Source organism: Galeopterus variegatus, unplaced genomic scaffold (assembly GCF_000696425.1).
Source record: "Galeopterus variegatus unplaced genomic scaffold, G_variegatus-3.0.2 Scaffold707, whole genome shotgun sequence".
NCBI lineage: Eukaryota > Metazoa > Chordata > Mammalia > Dermoptera > Cynocephalidae > Galeopterus > Galeopterus variegatus.
In genome coordinates, this window is record NW_007726818.1 from 387,798 (window position 1) to 400,908 (window position 13,111).

The 13,111-nt window shown below is 37.2% G+C and overlaps 1 protein-coding gene across 1 annotated transcript in view; it reads right to left on the reverse strand.

The window, feature by feature from the left end:
- Positions 1-10,804, reverse strand: part of LOC103589597 (uricase) — a 72,609-nt gene extending 61,805 nt beyond the window's left edge. Inside the window, exon 1 of the mRNA XM_008571625.1 lies at positions 10,768-10,804. Coding sequence (XP_008569847.1) covers positions 10,768-10,782 — 15 coding nt within the window. The 5' untranslated portion in view covers positions 10,783-10,804. The remainder of the gene's footprint in view (positions 1-10,767) is intronic.
- Positions 10,805-13,111: the final 2,307 nt, after the last annotated feature.

Below are 13,111 nucleotides of genomic sequence, written 5' to 3' on the forward strand. Positions count from 1 at the left end.
CTCTTAATTGTTTTATAACTGGGTTTCCAATAAGGGTTTTTTTTAAAGCAAAAATCATGCTGATTGAAAAACAAAAGCAGATAAGCTCTAAGGTTCTTTCTGGTTCTAAAAATACGCTATAATTATAATTCTATGAAGCAGCTACCAAAAGGTGGAACGCTGCGATTTACTGTGGTTTGAGGAGATCCATAAGAATCTGTTTGTTCAAAAACTTAGGAAATTCTAGATGGATTGAAGGAGAAAAGTGGTTAGAAGAGACCCAGTGTGTTCTGGAAAGAAAGGGGGTCTATCAAATGATCCTGAGGGGGCCACAAAGCATCAAGGGGCAATGTGGAGGCCCTGACGGCCTGCAAGGGAGAAGGGCCTGGAACTAGGCTGTGGAAGGCTTAGGAAAATTCCACACGTTAGCTAAGACTGGCCCTAAACCCCACTTAGGCAAAAAGTGTGAATTATTTCTGGTATCCAGGGAAACATCGTAAGGAGACATGGCGATAATCCTTGCTAGAACATGGTCTTGAATACTAGGTTTTTGTCAAACAAACTTGGCTAATTAGAGGGAATCAGTATCTATAATCAGACAAGATGAAATAAATGTTTAAGAACTTTGGGGACAGAGGGGAAGCAAAAGGAGAAGTGAAAGTAGATCCTTGTATATTCTAAGCCTGAGGAGGAGAGAAGACCATGATATCCAAATCCATGGTCAGTGTAGAAAGGGTGTTGTTCTATATTTGTAATATTTTATGTAGCTAGGATTAATTTTTAGTTATGAATAATAATGCCTAATGGCAGGGAAAACGTGGTTATTAGTAGAAAAGTATAAATTGGAGAAAATTCATATATTCACTAGAATATTTCTTTTGATTCTTGAATATCTATATCTTCCCACATAAGCTTGCACATGATAGGTGTTTAATAGGTATATGCTGAATGAACAAACAATGAAGCATTTTTGTGAGTATTAGGTAACGGGATCACTGAAGGCTTTTCTTACTTTGGGCAATTAATAGAGTTTCGGGCAGAGGGGAGGGCGGCATAGGGTGGATCCTTGAGAGCCCCATATCAATGTTGGCAGAACATCTTCTACACTATTATAGACTTGATTACTCAAATTAATGATAACTGTGTAGAAGAGTGCTAAAAGGGATCTCTGCAAATCTGAAAATGTGCTAATCCCTTAACTAGGAGTGTATGTAGAAAACCATAGTCTGCATTCAGGGACTAGCTTTTGGGATAATAATGTTAAAGTTTTCCAAGCATTAATTACAAAAATAAAATGAATTCAGTATGATAGCAGTGCAGTATATTTAATGTAATTCTAGGACAACATAAACAGTGCAATGTAAATAAAGACTTTGCTGGAAAGTAAGACTGGTGTGAAAGCTAAGTTTCTATATATAAAAGAACAGAAAGTAAATTTTTATATTGTTTCTTTTCAAAAGATCTTCCTAGTTGAAATCTTGTGAACCGATATTAACACAGCCAGGAAGCGGCTGCTCTTTTAGAGGACAAACTATTCCTAAATGTCCTAAATTTCTTTCCATACAAGTTACAATTCTTAAAAATGGAATAAGTTTCTAGAAACACCAAATACTAATTAGTACCATGTTTGCATTTCATTCCTAAATCTGATATTTGCTTTTTTAATAAAAATATCCTTGATGATTACTGTTGAGCCAACTGTTCAATATTCTAAAAATTATTCCCTGTTGTATGTTTAACTTTTTTACTATATGGTGACTCATTATTAATAACAAACCCTAATCATGATAAATACCTGTACATTAGTTAACAAATTCTCAGTCCATGAGGGAATTCATATTCCAGAATAGAAGATGGAGTGATTATAAAATCAAAATCCAGCCTTCCATCCACTCTATTTTCATTCTTATCCTCTTTCATTTTATTCTTAACACTGCAGCCCATTTTTTTAAAAAAGCGAGTATATTTCACTCCTCTGCTCAAAACCACACAATAACTTTAAATGTCAAGTCCTTACAGAATTTCTAGATCCTGTCTGGGTTCATGCTGTATGATTCCACCCTTTGTTCACTCTGCTCCAGCCACGCTGGCCTTGCTGTCACTCAAATAAGCCATGCACACACTTCCTGATCAGGACCTTTGCACTTGCTGTTACTTGTGCATGGAAAATTCTTCGCCTGTATAGTCCCATGTCTTGCTCTTTCTGCTCTTCCACAACTTCACTCAAGCATTGTACATTCTCCTAAGGCCTTTCCTGCCACCCTTGCTAATATAATATTACTCCCCCCTCTGGACATTCCCTATCTCCTTTCCCTGTTTTATTTTTTCTCCTTAGCACTTATTACCATCATCATATTTTACTTTAGTATCTTTTTTTGTTTGCTTCCACCCACACACAGGAGAAAATAAGCTCCATGAAAGCAGAAATTAACTGTTTTGTTCTCTATAGTATCTATTTCCATCCCAAAAGAGCCTGGTACCTAACAGATGCACATAGATATTTGTTGAATAAATTGAATGAAGCCAAATAGCACCAATTTCCTGAACACGGAACAAATAGAAAAAAAGGTGAGAAAATACAAGGATACTTCAAAAACTTCATGGAAAGATACATATTATCTTTTAATTCTATTTTCCATGAACTTTTTGAAGTACCCTCATATGTAATAAATTCATTAGGCTTTTCTACTTTGGACCAGCTGCTTTTAATAAAAGTAAGACACCCAATTTTATACAATTTATTCCATTGTATAAATTGAATCTTGTAATTAGTGGATTTTTTCATTTATCTGAACATTTCTGCCTTCTCTTCTGTGAAACCTTTCAAACCTTTCAATGATAAGCAGCAAAAGTAGTGCTTTGCTTTTTGTCCACTTTCTCTATTTCTTTCCACCAATTTAACGGTATGCTACGGCTCAGAAAATGATACCCCAAAATGAAGGCCTCAGAGAAGCCTATGAAGCAAAGTTTCTCTCTGACCTTCTCCTGCCCTCTTGTCTCTGCCCATCAGGGCAGGGTCATAGATACTAGAATTCCTCTTCCCCAAGCAGGTCATAGAAACCATAGCCCCTTTTCCACAAAACCATCCATAAAGCTTAAAAATATTTATCTAACCCTCCCCTGCCTTTCCATGTAACAGCTGGCCATAAAGAAATTAAGATCCTCATTCCAGAGTGGTTCTACCCCATACCTGGGAGGACAAAATAGTACAACAGAGAGGCCAAGAAGAATCTGGACAGACCTTGCTAGGTTTTCCCACTCAGTCTATCAGCATTAGCTAATACCCCTTTAGTCCAATCACATTTCTACATGCTACATCACATTTCCCTGCTTCATTGAACCTAAGCATAAAATCAGACAGATTCTCCTGTGTCTTTGGATTTTCATTCTGAAGGCTCCCATGTCACACAAAATGATCAAATCAATTTGTTATGCTTTTCTCTTGTTAACCTGTCTTTTGCTATAGGGATGTCGGCCGTAACCTTTATGATGAGGAAGAAAGTAATCACTCCCTTTCAGCCCCTACAGGCACAATGAGAGAGATTAGAAATAAAAGCAAAAAACGTAGATAATGTCAAAGTGGGCAAACAGTCCCTGAAAATAAGATAGTTGGTTTGATCAATGGAAATTATGAAATATAGACACAAAGGGATTTTCTTCAATAAGGCACCCTATCTGTTTTGGGTTGTTGAAGCCACTAGATTCAAATGGGTAATATATATGAGGGTACGTCAAAAAGTTCATGGAAGTAGACATATTATCTTTAACTTAGATTTTTCCACTAACTTTTTGAAGTGCCCTCATATATACATATGTGTATATACACACTCAATGGACTAGAAGATAATTTTTGTAACACAAGGAGGCAGTGTTGTGCAGAAAAACTAAAGGTTCTACTTCCTCAGGTAAGTCACAGACATGAATCATCACCATACACCCCAAAACCACTACAGACAAAGCCAGCATGATTTTCTATAAAACTACCGGTCCAACTTCTCCAAAGCTCATCTTCTGAACAGAAGTTGATGTTACAAGAAACCCAACACAGATGTATTTATAAAACCCCACTGGAAGGTGTTCTGTTTGAGCATTCACTGAGAATGCAACCTTGTTTCAGGTCAGAATTTTGCCCCTCCATAGGAACTTCCATATAAGATTTTCTATCAAGAAACTTTAAAAAAGGTAACTTTAAATATAAAAAAGCAGCTGGTTTCCTATCACCATTTATATTCTACAACTTTGAAGTGTTAACCTTGTTTTGGTAGGAATTCAAGTCTTTACTTCACTTAAATAAAGTTTGCAACTGTCCAGGGCTTTGCCGACAGTGCCAATGGCAAGCAGTGAGGATTTCCCTTTTCCTACTCTATCAGTATCTTATTAACTCACTCACAGATGCAAAAATACTGACACAGTATGCCATGTAGCTCAACAAAGTCATAAATCAACTGGAGCAATGGGATTTGCTTGCAAAATCAACTCAATTATTCTCCATGTGAACTACTACTTGGTAAATTTTCCACAAGGAATGTTAATACCAGGCTGGCTTTCTCCTCCTATCAGCACTCTCCCAAAACTACTCAGTCTAACACAGGTGTGTGCTCCCCAAAGTAAAGTCATTTCAAATGCTACAGCCTAAAGCAAATTATAATGAGGAGGGGAAATTTGCTACAGTCCAGTGCATCTCAAAACCAAACGAGACACTCACTCACTCAAAGTTTTGAATAATGAGCATCATATTTCTACTTCCTATGATACTAAAAGCTAGAATAGTACCTTTTTTTTTTTTTTTTTTTTTTTTTAACCTTTTTGGAAACAGTTGAATTTTTTTAGGCATACTTCTAAAGCCTAGTCCAGGACCCTGGGTGACCCAATAACTTATATTTTCACAAGTTGGTTCTGGAGAAGAATAGGTTATGGCTAGAGCCCTCCCTGGGTTCTTAGAAGTAGATCCAAGGAGCACGCTTCCTTTTCAGTTCTCTCCATACTTCTAAAGCCTAGTCCAGGACCCTAGGTGACCCAATAACTTATATTTTCACAAGTTGGTTCTGGAGAAGAATAGGTTATGGGTAGAGCCCTCCCTGGGTTCTTAGAAGTAGATCCAAGGAGCACGCTTCCTTTTCAGTTCTCTCCTCTATGTCAAATCAATATTGACATGTATTTGAATTTGATAAAAAGTAGATTGCAGGAAACTTTTCAGATCGTATATTCTGAGAATGCTTTATTATTAAATAGTAGGATTTTTTTAAAAATTGAAAATTCAAGATACTACAAAATCCACAGAAGCCTGTTACCATATTTTTTGTATTAGACATCAATAAGAAAGCTTAATCATGTCCTCCTGACAAACAACAAAGACAGGTAAACAGGGGCTTCCAAGGAGACCTGATACTTTTTGTTTGAACATGTAAATTTCTAAAATTCAAGGAATGAACCATTGAATATAGGAACATTCTAGTGACTATTATGTGAGTCCAGGTTGGGTACCCCAGTTTTTGTTAGAGAATATTATCATTGCCCTCTGTGCCACTGATCATCATGAATGTGTATCTGATCAAAACTAAAACATAATTTGCACTCCAGCTTCTCGCCAGAAATATAATTTTGCATACACTACTTGCCAAACTCACACTGGCAGATCACTGACCAGAAATAATAATATTTGCCCCCCCAAAATGCTTTCCATTTATTTCTCTAGATCAGTGATTTTTGTTTGTTTGCCCTTTTTTTTTTTTTTTAATAAGATGACCAGTAAGGGGATCTTAACCCTTGACTTGGAGTTGTCAACACCACGCTCTCTGAGTGAGCTAACTGGCCATCTGCCTACAGGGATCTGAACCTGTGGCCTTGGTGTTATCAGCTCCACACTCTCCCAAGTGAGCCACAGGCTGGCCCATTTGTTCCCTTTTTTAAAAAAGTTTCTTTGTTTTTCATTTCTAGATCAGTGATTTTTTCATACACTTTTTTTTCCCCTTTGGTGGCTGGCCAGTGTGGGGATCCAAACTCTTGACGTCAGTGTTCAAACACTTTGAAAGGCAGAGATTTCTTTCTTCAAAATAAGTCCTATTTAGAACCCCACTTTTTAAACATTAAAACAAGGCTTCCTGGTTGAATTGGGAGTAGAAGCTCAGAGCCTCTTTCACACCCACTACCACTAGCCCTCAGACCCCACAAACACTTCTATATAGCCCTAGAGCAGGAAGTGGTTTGAATCCACTGCTCAAGACATTCTTAATTTTATTGCTGGATTAAGCCAAACCATCAGAGAGATACACATTTGAACAGTAATTTGTGCCCTTGTAGAATTAATTCTTTGAAAGTATTGAATAGAATTTCCTCAAATTGCATTGACATACCTTACTTTAAAACTAAATTAAACTTACCTAAGAAGTAACCCAAGGACATGTGCTACGTAGAATCAGGTTCAGTATAGTGGCTAAAAGTATAGACTTTGGGACTAGACTGACCAGGTTTCAAATCCCAGCTCTACCATTTATTAATTACACGATCTTACTGAAGTTACTTAACCTCCTTGTGCCTGTGTTTCCTCATTAGTAAAAAAGGAAATGAAGGCAATAATAGTACCTACCTCAGAGAACGCTGTGAGGAATAAATGAATTCAAGTACATAAAGCAATTAGAAGAATGTTACCGATAATTTATAAAGAAACATAGAAAATTCTTTTCTTTAGTCCTTGGTATTAAGAAAATTTATCTGTGCCTTAAAAACTGCACTATTTTTATTATGAAAACATTGTGACTTCTTCTTTATTGTGGTAAAATAAAGAGATATGTCTCTGCTTCTTCTTCCAGGGACCATGGGAAGTACAATGTGCTAATCTTTCCCCATGAAACCATACAAAGCCCCAGAATTTTTTGTAACACAGATCTCCAGGTAACTACTATAAAATAAATCAAAAGGTGGCATATAAGTAAAACCTACCACTTTCCCTGGGCTAAAAGTACTCTTTCCACTAAACCACCCTGCAATCCAGGTGGAAGGAACAGCAAGACCAAAGGAATACAGAGAAATACCAAGCGTATTTATGAAACAACAAATATAAGAAGTCAGTGTGTAGTTTTTATTTATCAAACACTAAGATTGACATATTGTATTCCAGGCACTACTCTAAATACTTTAAAATATTAACTATTAATATTAAATAATATGAAACTCATCATAAGCTTTGAGGTAGATACTATTATTACTATCTTACAGATAAGAAAACTGATGCAGAGAGAAGTTAAGAAACTGTTCAAGCTCACACAGCATAAATGGTAACCCAGGCAGTGCAGGCTGCAGAAGCCAGCTTTTAACCACCCTGCAATGATGCCTCTTTTTGGGGGTAAAGAAGAGAGAATGTCAGAGCTAGACTTTAGGGGGATTAACCTGCTAGCAGGAAACAAGATGAACTAGAAGAGGTGAATAGAAATAATTACTATTATGTGTTGAACACTTATTACATGCTAGGCACTCTACTGAGTATTTTACATACATTATTTCATTTAATTCTCACAATTCTTTGAAACCCATACAATTTTAACCCAATTTACAGATAAGGTAAGTACAGGTCAGAGAGATTAAGCAATGACATAGGTAGTAAATGGTAGAGTTAGGACTCAAACCCAGTTCTGCCTGATTCCAAACCCATGTTCTTAACCACTCACAAAATATGACTTTGTGACATATGTGAAAAATAATAGGAATTAAGAAGTAAAACTGATGTAAGACATATTACAAAGGACGAATCCATGGGGTTTAGCAACCATTTCAATGTATCAAAGAAAGGGGAGGAGTCAAAGATGACTAAGGTTTGAAGTGTGAGTAATTTAAAGAACAGTGACACTGTTTAAAGAAATAGGGAAGTCAGAAAGAGCCCAGCCTCTGAGAGGAAAATGAGTTTATATTTAGACAACGCTCATTCCTAAGCAGAGAAGTAATATATGAAGAAAAGAACTACCATTTTCAGGTAAGTTTATGTTATTAGTTTATCAGATTCTCCAAAACCCATGTGGAGGCTGGACTGGAACTCCTGGTTCTTGCTTGCCTGAACAGATTTTTCTGACTTCCTTTACTATTTGAACTATCAGCATGATTTTAAAAGTGAAGTCAGAAAGAAAAATTAAAGAAAATTGTTAGTTTCTTCAAGGGGTGGTCTTTTTCTCCAGGAGTTTCTGGTCTGTGTTTAATCGTAAAGCAATTAACACATATTTCTGCACAATGACCACCAACATTTTGGGACAAGATATTCAGGGATTATTATAATAGGCAATGCTATATTAGCAGAAATAAGAGTTCCACTTTTTTTGTGAAAACGTCTGCTTCCTTTATAGCTACCACAACCACCAAAAGGTAACAAGGGAAATTTTTCTGAGAAAAAACTCATGATGGATGGTAAAACTGTCAGGTTTCTGCCATTAATTAGTTGTGTGACCTAGGCTAGTAACTTGACTTGTCTCTGCTCACATAGTTCCCTCCTCTATAAACTAAGTGGGTTAGCTAAATTCAATTGAACTCAGATTTAACTAACATTTACCAAACCAATGCTAGGGCTCTTTCCAACTCTTTATATTCCATTATACAAAAGGGTAGAAAAGAAGGGACAAAAGGAGAACATTAGAGCTGAAAGCACTGTTACAGTTCATTTCATCTAATTCCCTTAGTTCATAAAGCAAGAAAATGAGGCACAGGGTCAGTCTATCTCATTCTGGATAAAAAACTGGCCAGTAGCAAAGTCCAAACTAGAATTGAGTCCTGATTTGTAATCTTGTGCTTTTCCCACTACACCACAGTGTTTTTTCTAATCAGCTAGTGTGGAAGTGTTTGCCTTGAATGAACTCAGAGTGAGTTACAAGAGGAAAAAAACACAAAACCTGGCTGACCTGAGAGAGATTTATGTGTTGGATTTAAGTTCTTATAAAACGAAATTCCATAACACTTCAACTGCAACATAAAAGTATTAGACTGTGTTACGTGCTTTTTATAGCACAGTATAATGGCTAAAGCCTCAGACAGAACATCTGGTCTTACCATCCCAGACACAGTGTAATCTCCAAAAGGTCACTCTGAAGTCATAGCTCCTAGGCCACAAAAGGGAGGTGATGGTGCCCTCCCTACCAGGGGAGAACACTCAGCCGAGTCTGCATTGGATGCCCACTTTGACTTTGCCACTGAGGAGCAAGGGAGGAAAAAGATGTTCTGAGTTAAATAGACAGGAAAGAAGGTAGTTAATAGAGAGTGACAGCTAAGTCCTCCACCAACGTCTGAGATGCTCATTTTTAATTCCCCATGACTTTACTGCTAGCCCTAGGAGGAAAAAGATGTTCTGAGTTAAATAGACAGGAAAGAAGGTAGTTAATAGAGAGTGACAGCCAAGTCCTCCACCAACGTCTGAGATGCTCATTTTTAATTCCCCATGACTTTACTGCTAGCCCTGAGAAGTATACAGAAATAGGGGAATAGCAAATACAAAATTCAAAAATGGAAACTCTAGTGAAAGTTGGCTTGGCACTGCCTAAGGAGTTTCTGCCTAAGGGCAGAAGTATGCACTGCCCACCCCAAGGGCTAGCTCTGCTCACAACCTCCATGCTGAGCTGTGAGGTTTAATACAACTACCTGGCCAGTACCTTGGGATTCCTTAGAGAGAAGCACTAAATGAACACAGAAGAGACTAACAGACAGAACTAACTCACTTTTTTACAGATCAGAGTCTTTTTACCTCCTAAATAAGAGTGAAAATAAAAAATACAAAATTAACCACATGCCTCCTCTGAGGCAAAAACAATCTGGAACATAAAATAGTTGCCCAGTCTGAACATAAAGGAGTATATCATCTTTGACACTTGGGTACGTCAAGTCTTCCTATGGCCCTTTCCTAAACTCTGCTGATTTGATCATTACATATTGTACACAAATACTGATAGCCAACTCTGTGCCCTACAAATATGTATAATCAATTATGTTTCAATCTAAAAAAAAGATGAGCTTTATTATATTTACAATTCCCTTTTGTTTTTGTTTTGTTTTTGGCAGCTGACCGATACAGGGATCCGAACCCGTGACCTTGGAGTTAAAAGGCTGTGCTCCAACCAGCTGAGTTATATTCATAATTCCCTATCCAATGTACATAATATACCTCTTATTCTAAAATGAATTTCTCTTTTTAAAATCATACTAATATTCATTCACTTATTCATTCATTAACAAATATTTATTGAGTGCCACCTGTGTTCCAGGCACTGTTCCGGAACTGTGCTAGGGATATAGCAGTGAATAAAATAGACAAAAATCCTGTGCTCAGAGAGCTTGTATTCTAGTTGAAATCTCTCCCTCTTTATTTTCAAAATGCCCAATTTGACAATTGTTTGTTGAATGAATGAATGATAAACAATATTTAAGGTAATCTGTGGAAATCAGACCAATTATATTATAAAGATGGGCTGTGAGCTATGCAAAACCCAAGACAATATATATATATTTTTAAATTAATCCTCAAATTTCATCTCCATTTCCCAAGTCCCATTTTTCTTTTTGACCAGTCTGCTACAAAATAGAGATAATTCCTAGGAAGTATTTCTCCCAAGACACAGATTGTAAAATATCAACAGAAGAGAAAGAGGCTCTCACAAAAAGAAAAGAGGGGAAAGCCTTCTAATGATGACCCTCATTCAGTGAAGTCCTACATTTAGAGACCTCATGCTTCTATGCTGAGCATCAAAATTTTAAAGATCCAGTGAAGTGGTATATCAAAAACTAACACTAAAACAGTTAATAACCTGGCTGAAAACTTACTTGGAGGAGTTTCATCGATGACCCTCTAGAGCCTGACCTTGGGGGTTCCATGTTGGTTGAAGTTTATCTGGACCCAGTGCAGTACTGCTGCTCTCCAGTCAGCAGCAACTTCATTTTCATAGTGTCCTGGGTGGTGCAGCCTGTGGAGGGGTGGGTCAGACAAACCCAGGTGTTTCGTAATGCGGTCAGGTACAGAGCGTGTCCTTTGCCTCTGGGAAATAAAGTTACGAGGATAAAAGATTATGAGGGAAATCAACTACAGCATCAAGGAATGGCAGCAAATATGGAAATATGAAGATCAAAGCCTGGGTAATTATTAAAGCAAATCTCCAAAGAAAGAAATGCCATCATTTCGTGAAGCCATGTTTCATGCTCCCCTTCTAAGCTGACTGGATGAAAGAAGAAAGGGGTTTATTATTATATCATGAAGTAAAAAGAAAGAAAAAAAAAGAAAAAAGACAGCACAAGCATTTGCTATACATAATGCTACCTTCACCTCAGTGTAGCCTCCTCTTAGAAGGCAAACCTATAATAAAAGGAATGAACCAGGCTTTCCTTGCCATCACTTGAGCAAACTACCATTTATATTACTATCAGCTACATTCATCCAAAGAAAAAGGTTGAAGCCACACACAAGTTTTCAAATACTACGAAGAACATACAGATAAAAAGAAATCACATAAAATAAAATATAAACACGAGCAAGAATAGAAAGTGGCTCTATGAGATCCAGAATAGAAGCTACCTTCATCCTGAGGATAGCAGTAAGAGGTGGATTCAAATCTTGATTCCTGTCTGGTTGTCCTCTCAGGCAGTTTATGGAAGAGCGAAAACTTCACTACTTAGTAAAAGCAGTTAGAAGCAGTCCTCTGCTTAATTAATAATAATGAGCAAGAGCCTAAGACACATATTGAAAGGACATATTCAAGATCATTGTAATTTAGTGAAATGGCCTCTAACACAACATACGCAGCTGAAACATCCTCTGTCAGAAAGGCTTGGGGAAAGGGCAGTGAGGGGAGCTGGCAAGAGGGGGTACAGATGTCTGCGGAGAGCAGATGCAAGTGACACTTGTGAATATTGTCTGTTCACTAATTCTAATCCTTTGTTTTTGTTTATGAGGGAAATTAACTATAGCATTTAAAAATGGCAGTGAATATTTCAAAATATTTTAAGGGTACTGATTCCTCCTTCTCTTTCAAATGTTCAATCTTCTCTCCAGCTTCCTTTACTGACTGTTTCCCCTTTTGGTGCCTTCACTCTTCCTTTTTGCCTCAGTCTTCTCTGTACCACAAAGCTCCAAGTTTCTGTGGCAAAAAAGAAATGATGTGAGAAGGGAGAATGACAGTGTGGTCAGGATTAGAGGAGGCACCATTTCATCTCCCTTGAGCCCTGGTTCTATCAGAATGTCTATTTAACCTGGTGAAAATGGTTTCAGAATGAGGTGGAGATGGAGACTTAGGAAAGAAACCACTATGAATTCCAACCAGGAGACATATTAAAGTACTCACAGTCATTTATTGCACCCCAATACATTTCTCCATCTGGATTCGATACTACATAAAAGCATACAAGAAGCTTGGCATACCAGACGTCAGAAGGTGTGCATGAAAAAGATGACTAAATGACAACACCTAGCCAGTGACTCAAAAGCCAGTGTTGGAGATGAAGAGGCTGCGTCCCAAACATTCTGATGGTTAAGTATGGCTTCCGACAGCTCTTTCAGATGATTTGGAAAATGCAGGAAGATTGTTCATCTTTGGACACAAGCATAATCATTGCTGGCATTACCATGACTAAAAAGAGCCACTATATACCCAGGAAAACAACCCAATGTATCTAGTAATAAATTTATACTCTCCATCTGTGAGTAAACTATAAAATAAAATATAAAAAAGTTATAAAGAATGATAATAAAAATATGATGAAATAAATATGTCCCTTATTTTTATTACTAAACTACTGGGGTATTTCAAAGTGATAACCTGTTTTCTTTTCCTCCCTTGTGCCTTTTCATTTTTCTTCTATATTCAACCTGCCTCCCAAATTAAGCACATAGGTAATTATGTGTTTATGGCCTCTAAGTGGCTTTGAGACAAGCTGGCAAGCAGAAGAGACCTACAAGTCTTTTTCATTATTCTTCCAAGATCTTAGGAGAACAAAGCTGTTTTTGCAAAGGGTATGAATTTCTATGCCAAACATAGGAAAAGTGTCTTGGTCAAAAATATAAAGTGAAAAAGACTTTCACAACTAGAGATTTCTCTTTTCCAGGTTCGTGGCTGAGGGGAGAAGAGAAGTGTGAGGAAGTACTGCAGATTCTGAGAGCAAAGCAAACCTAAGCCCA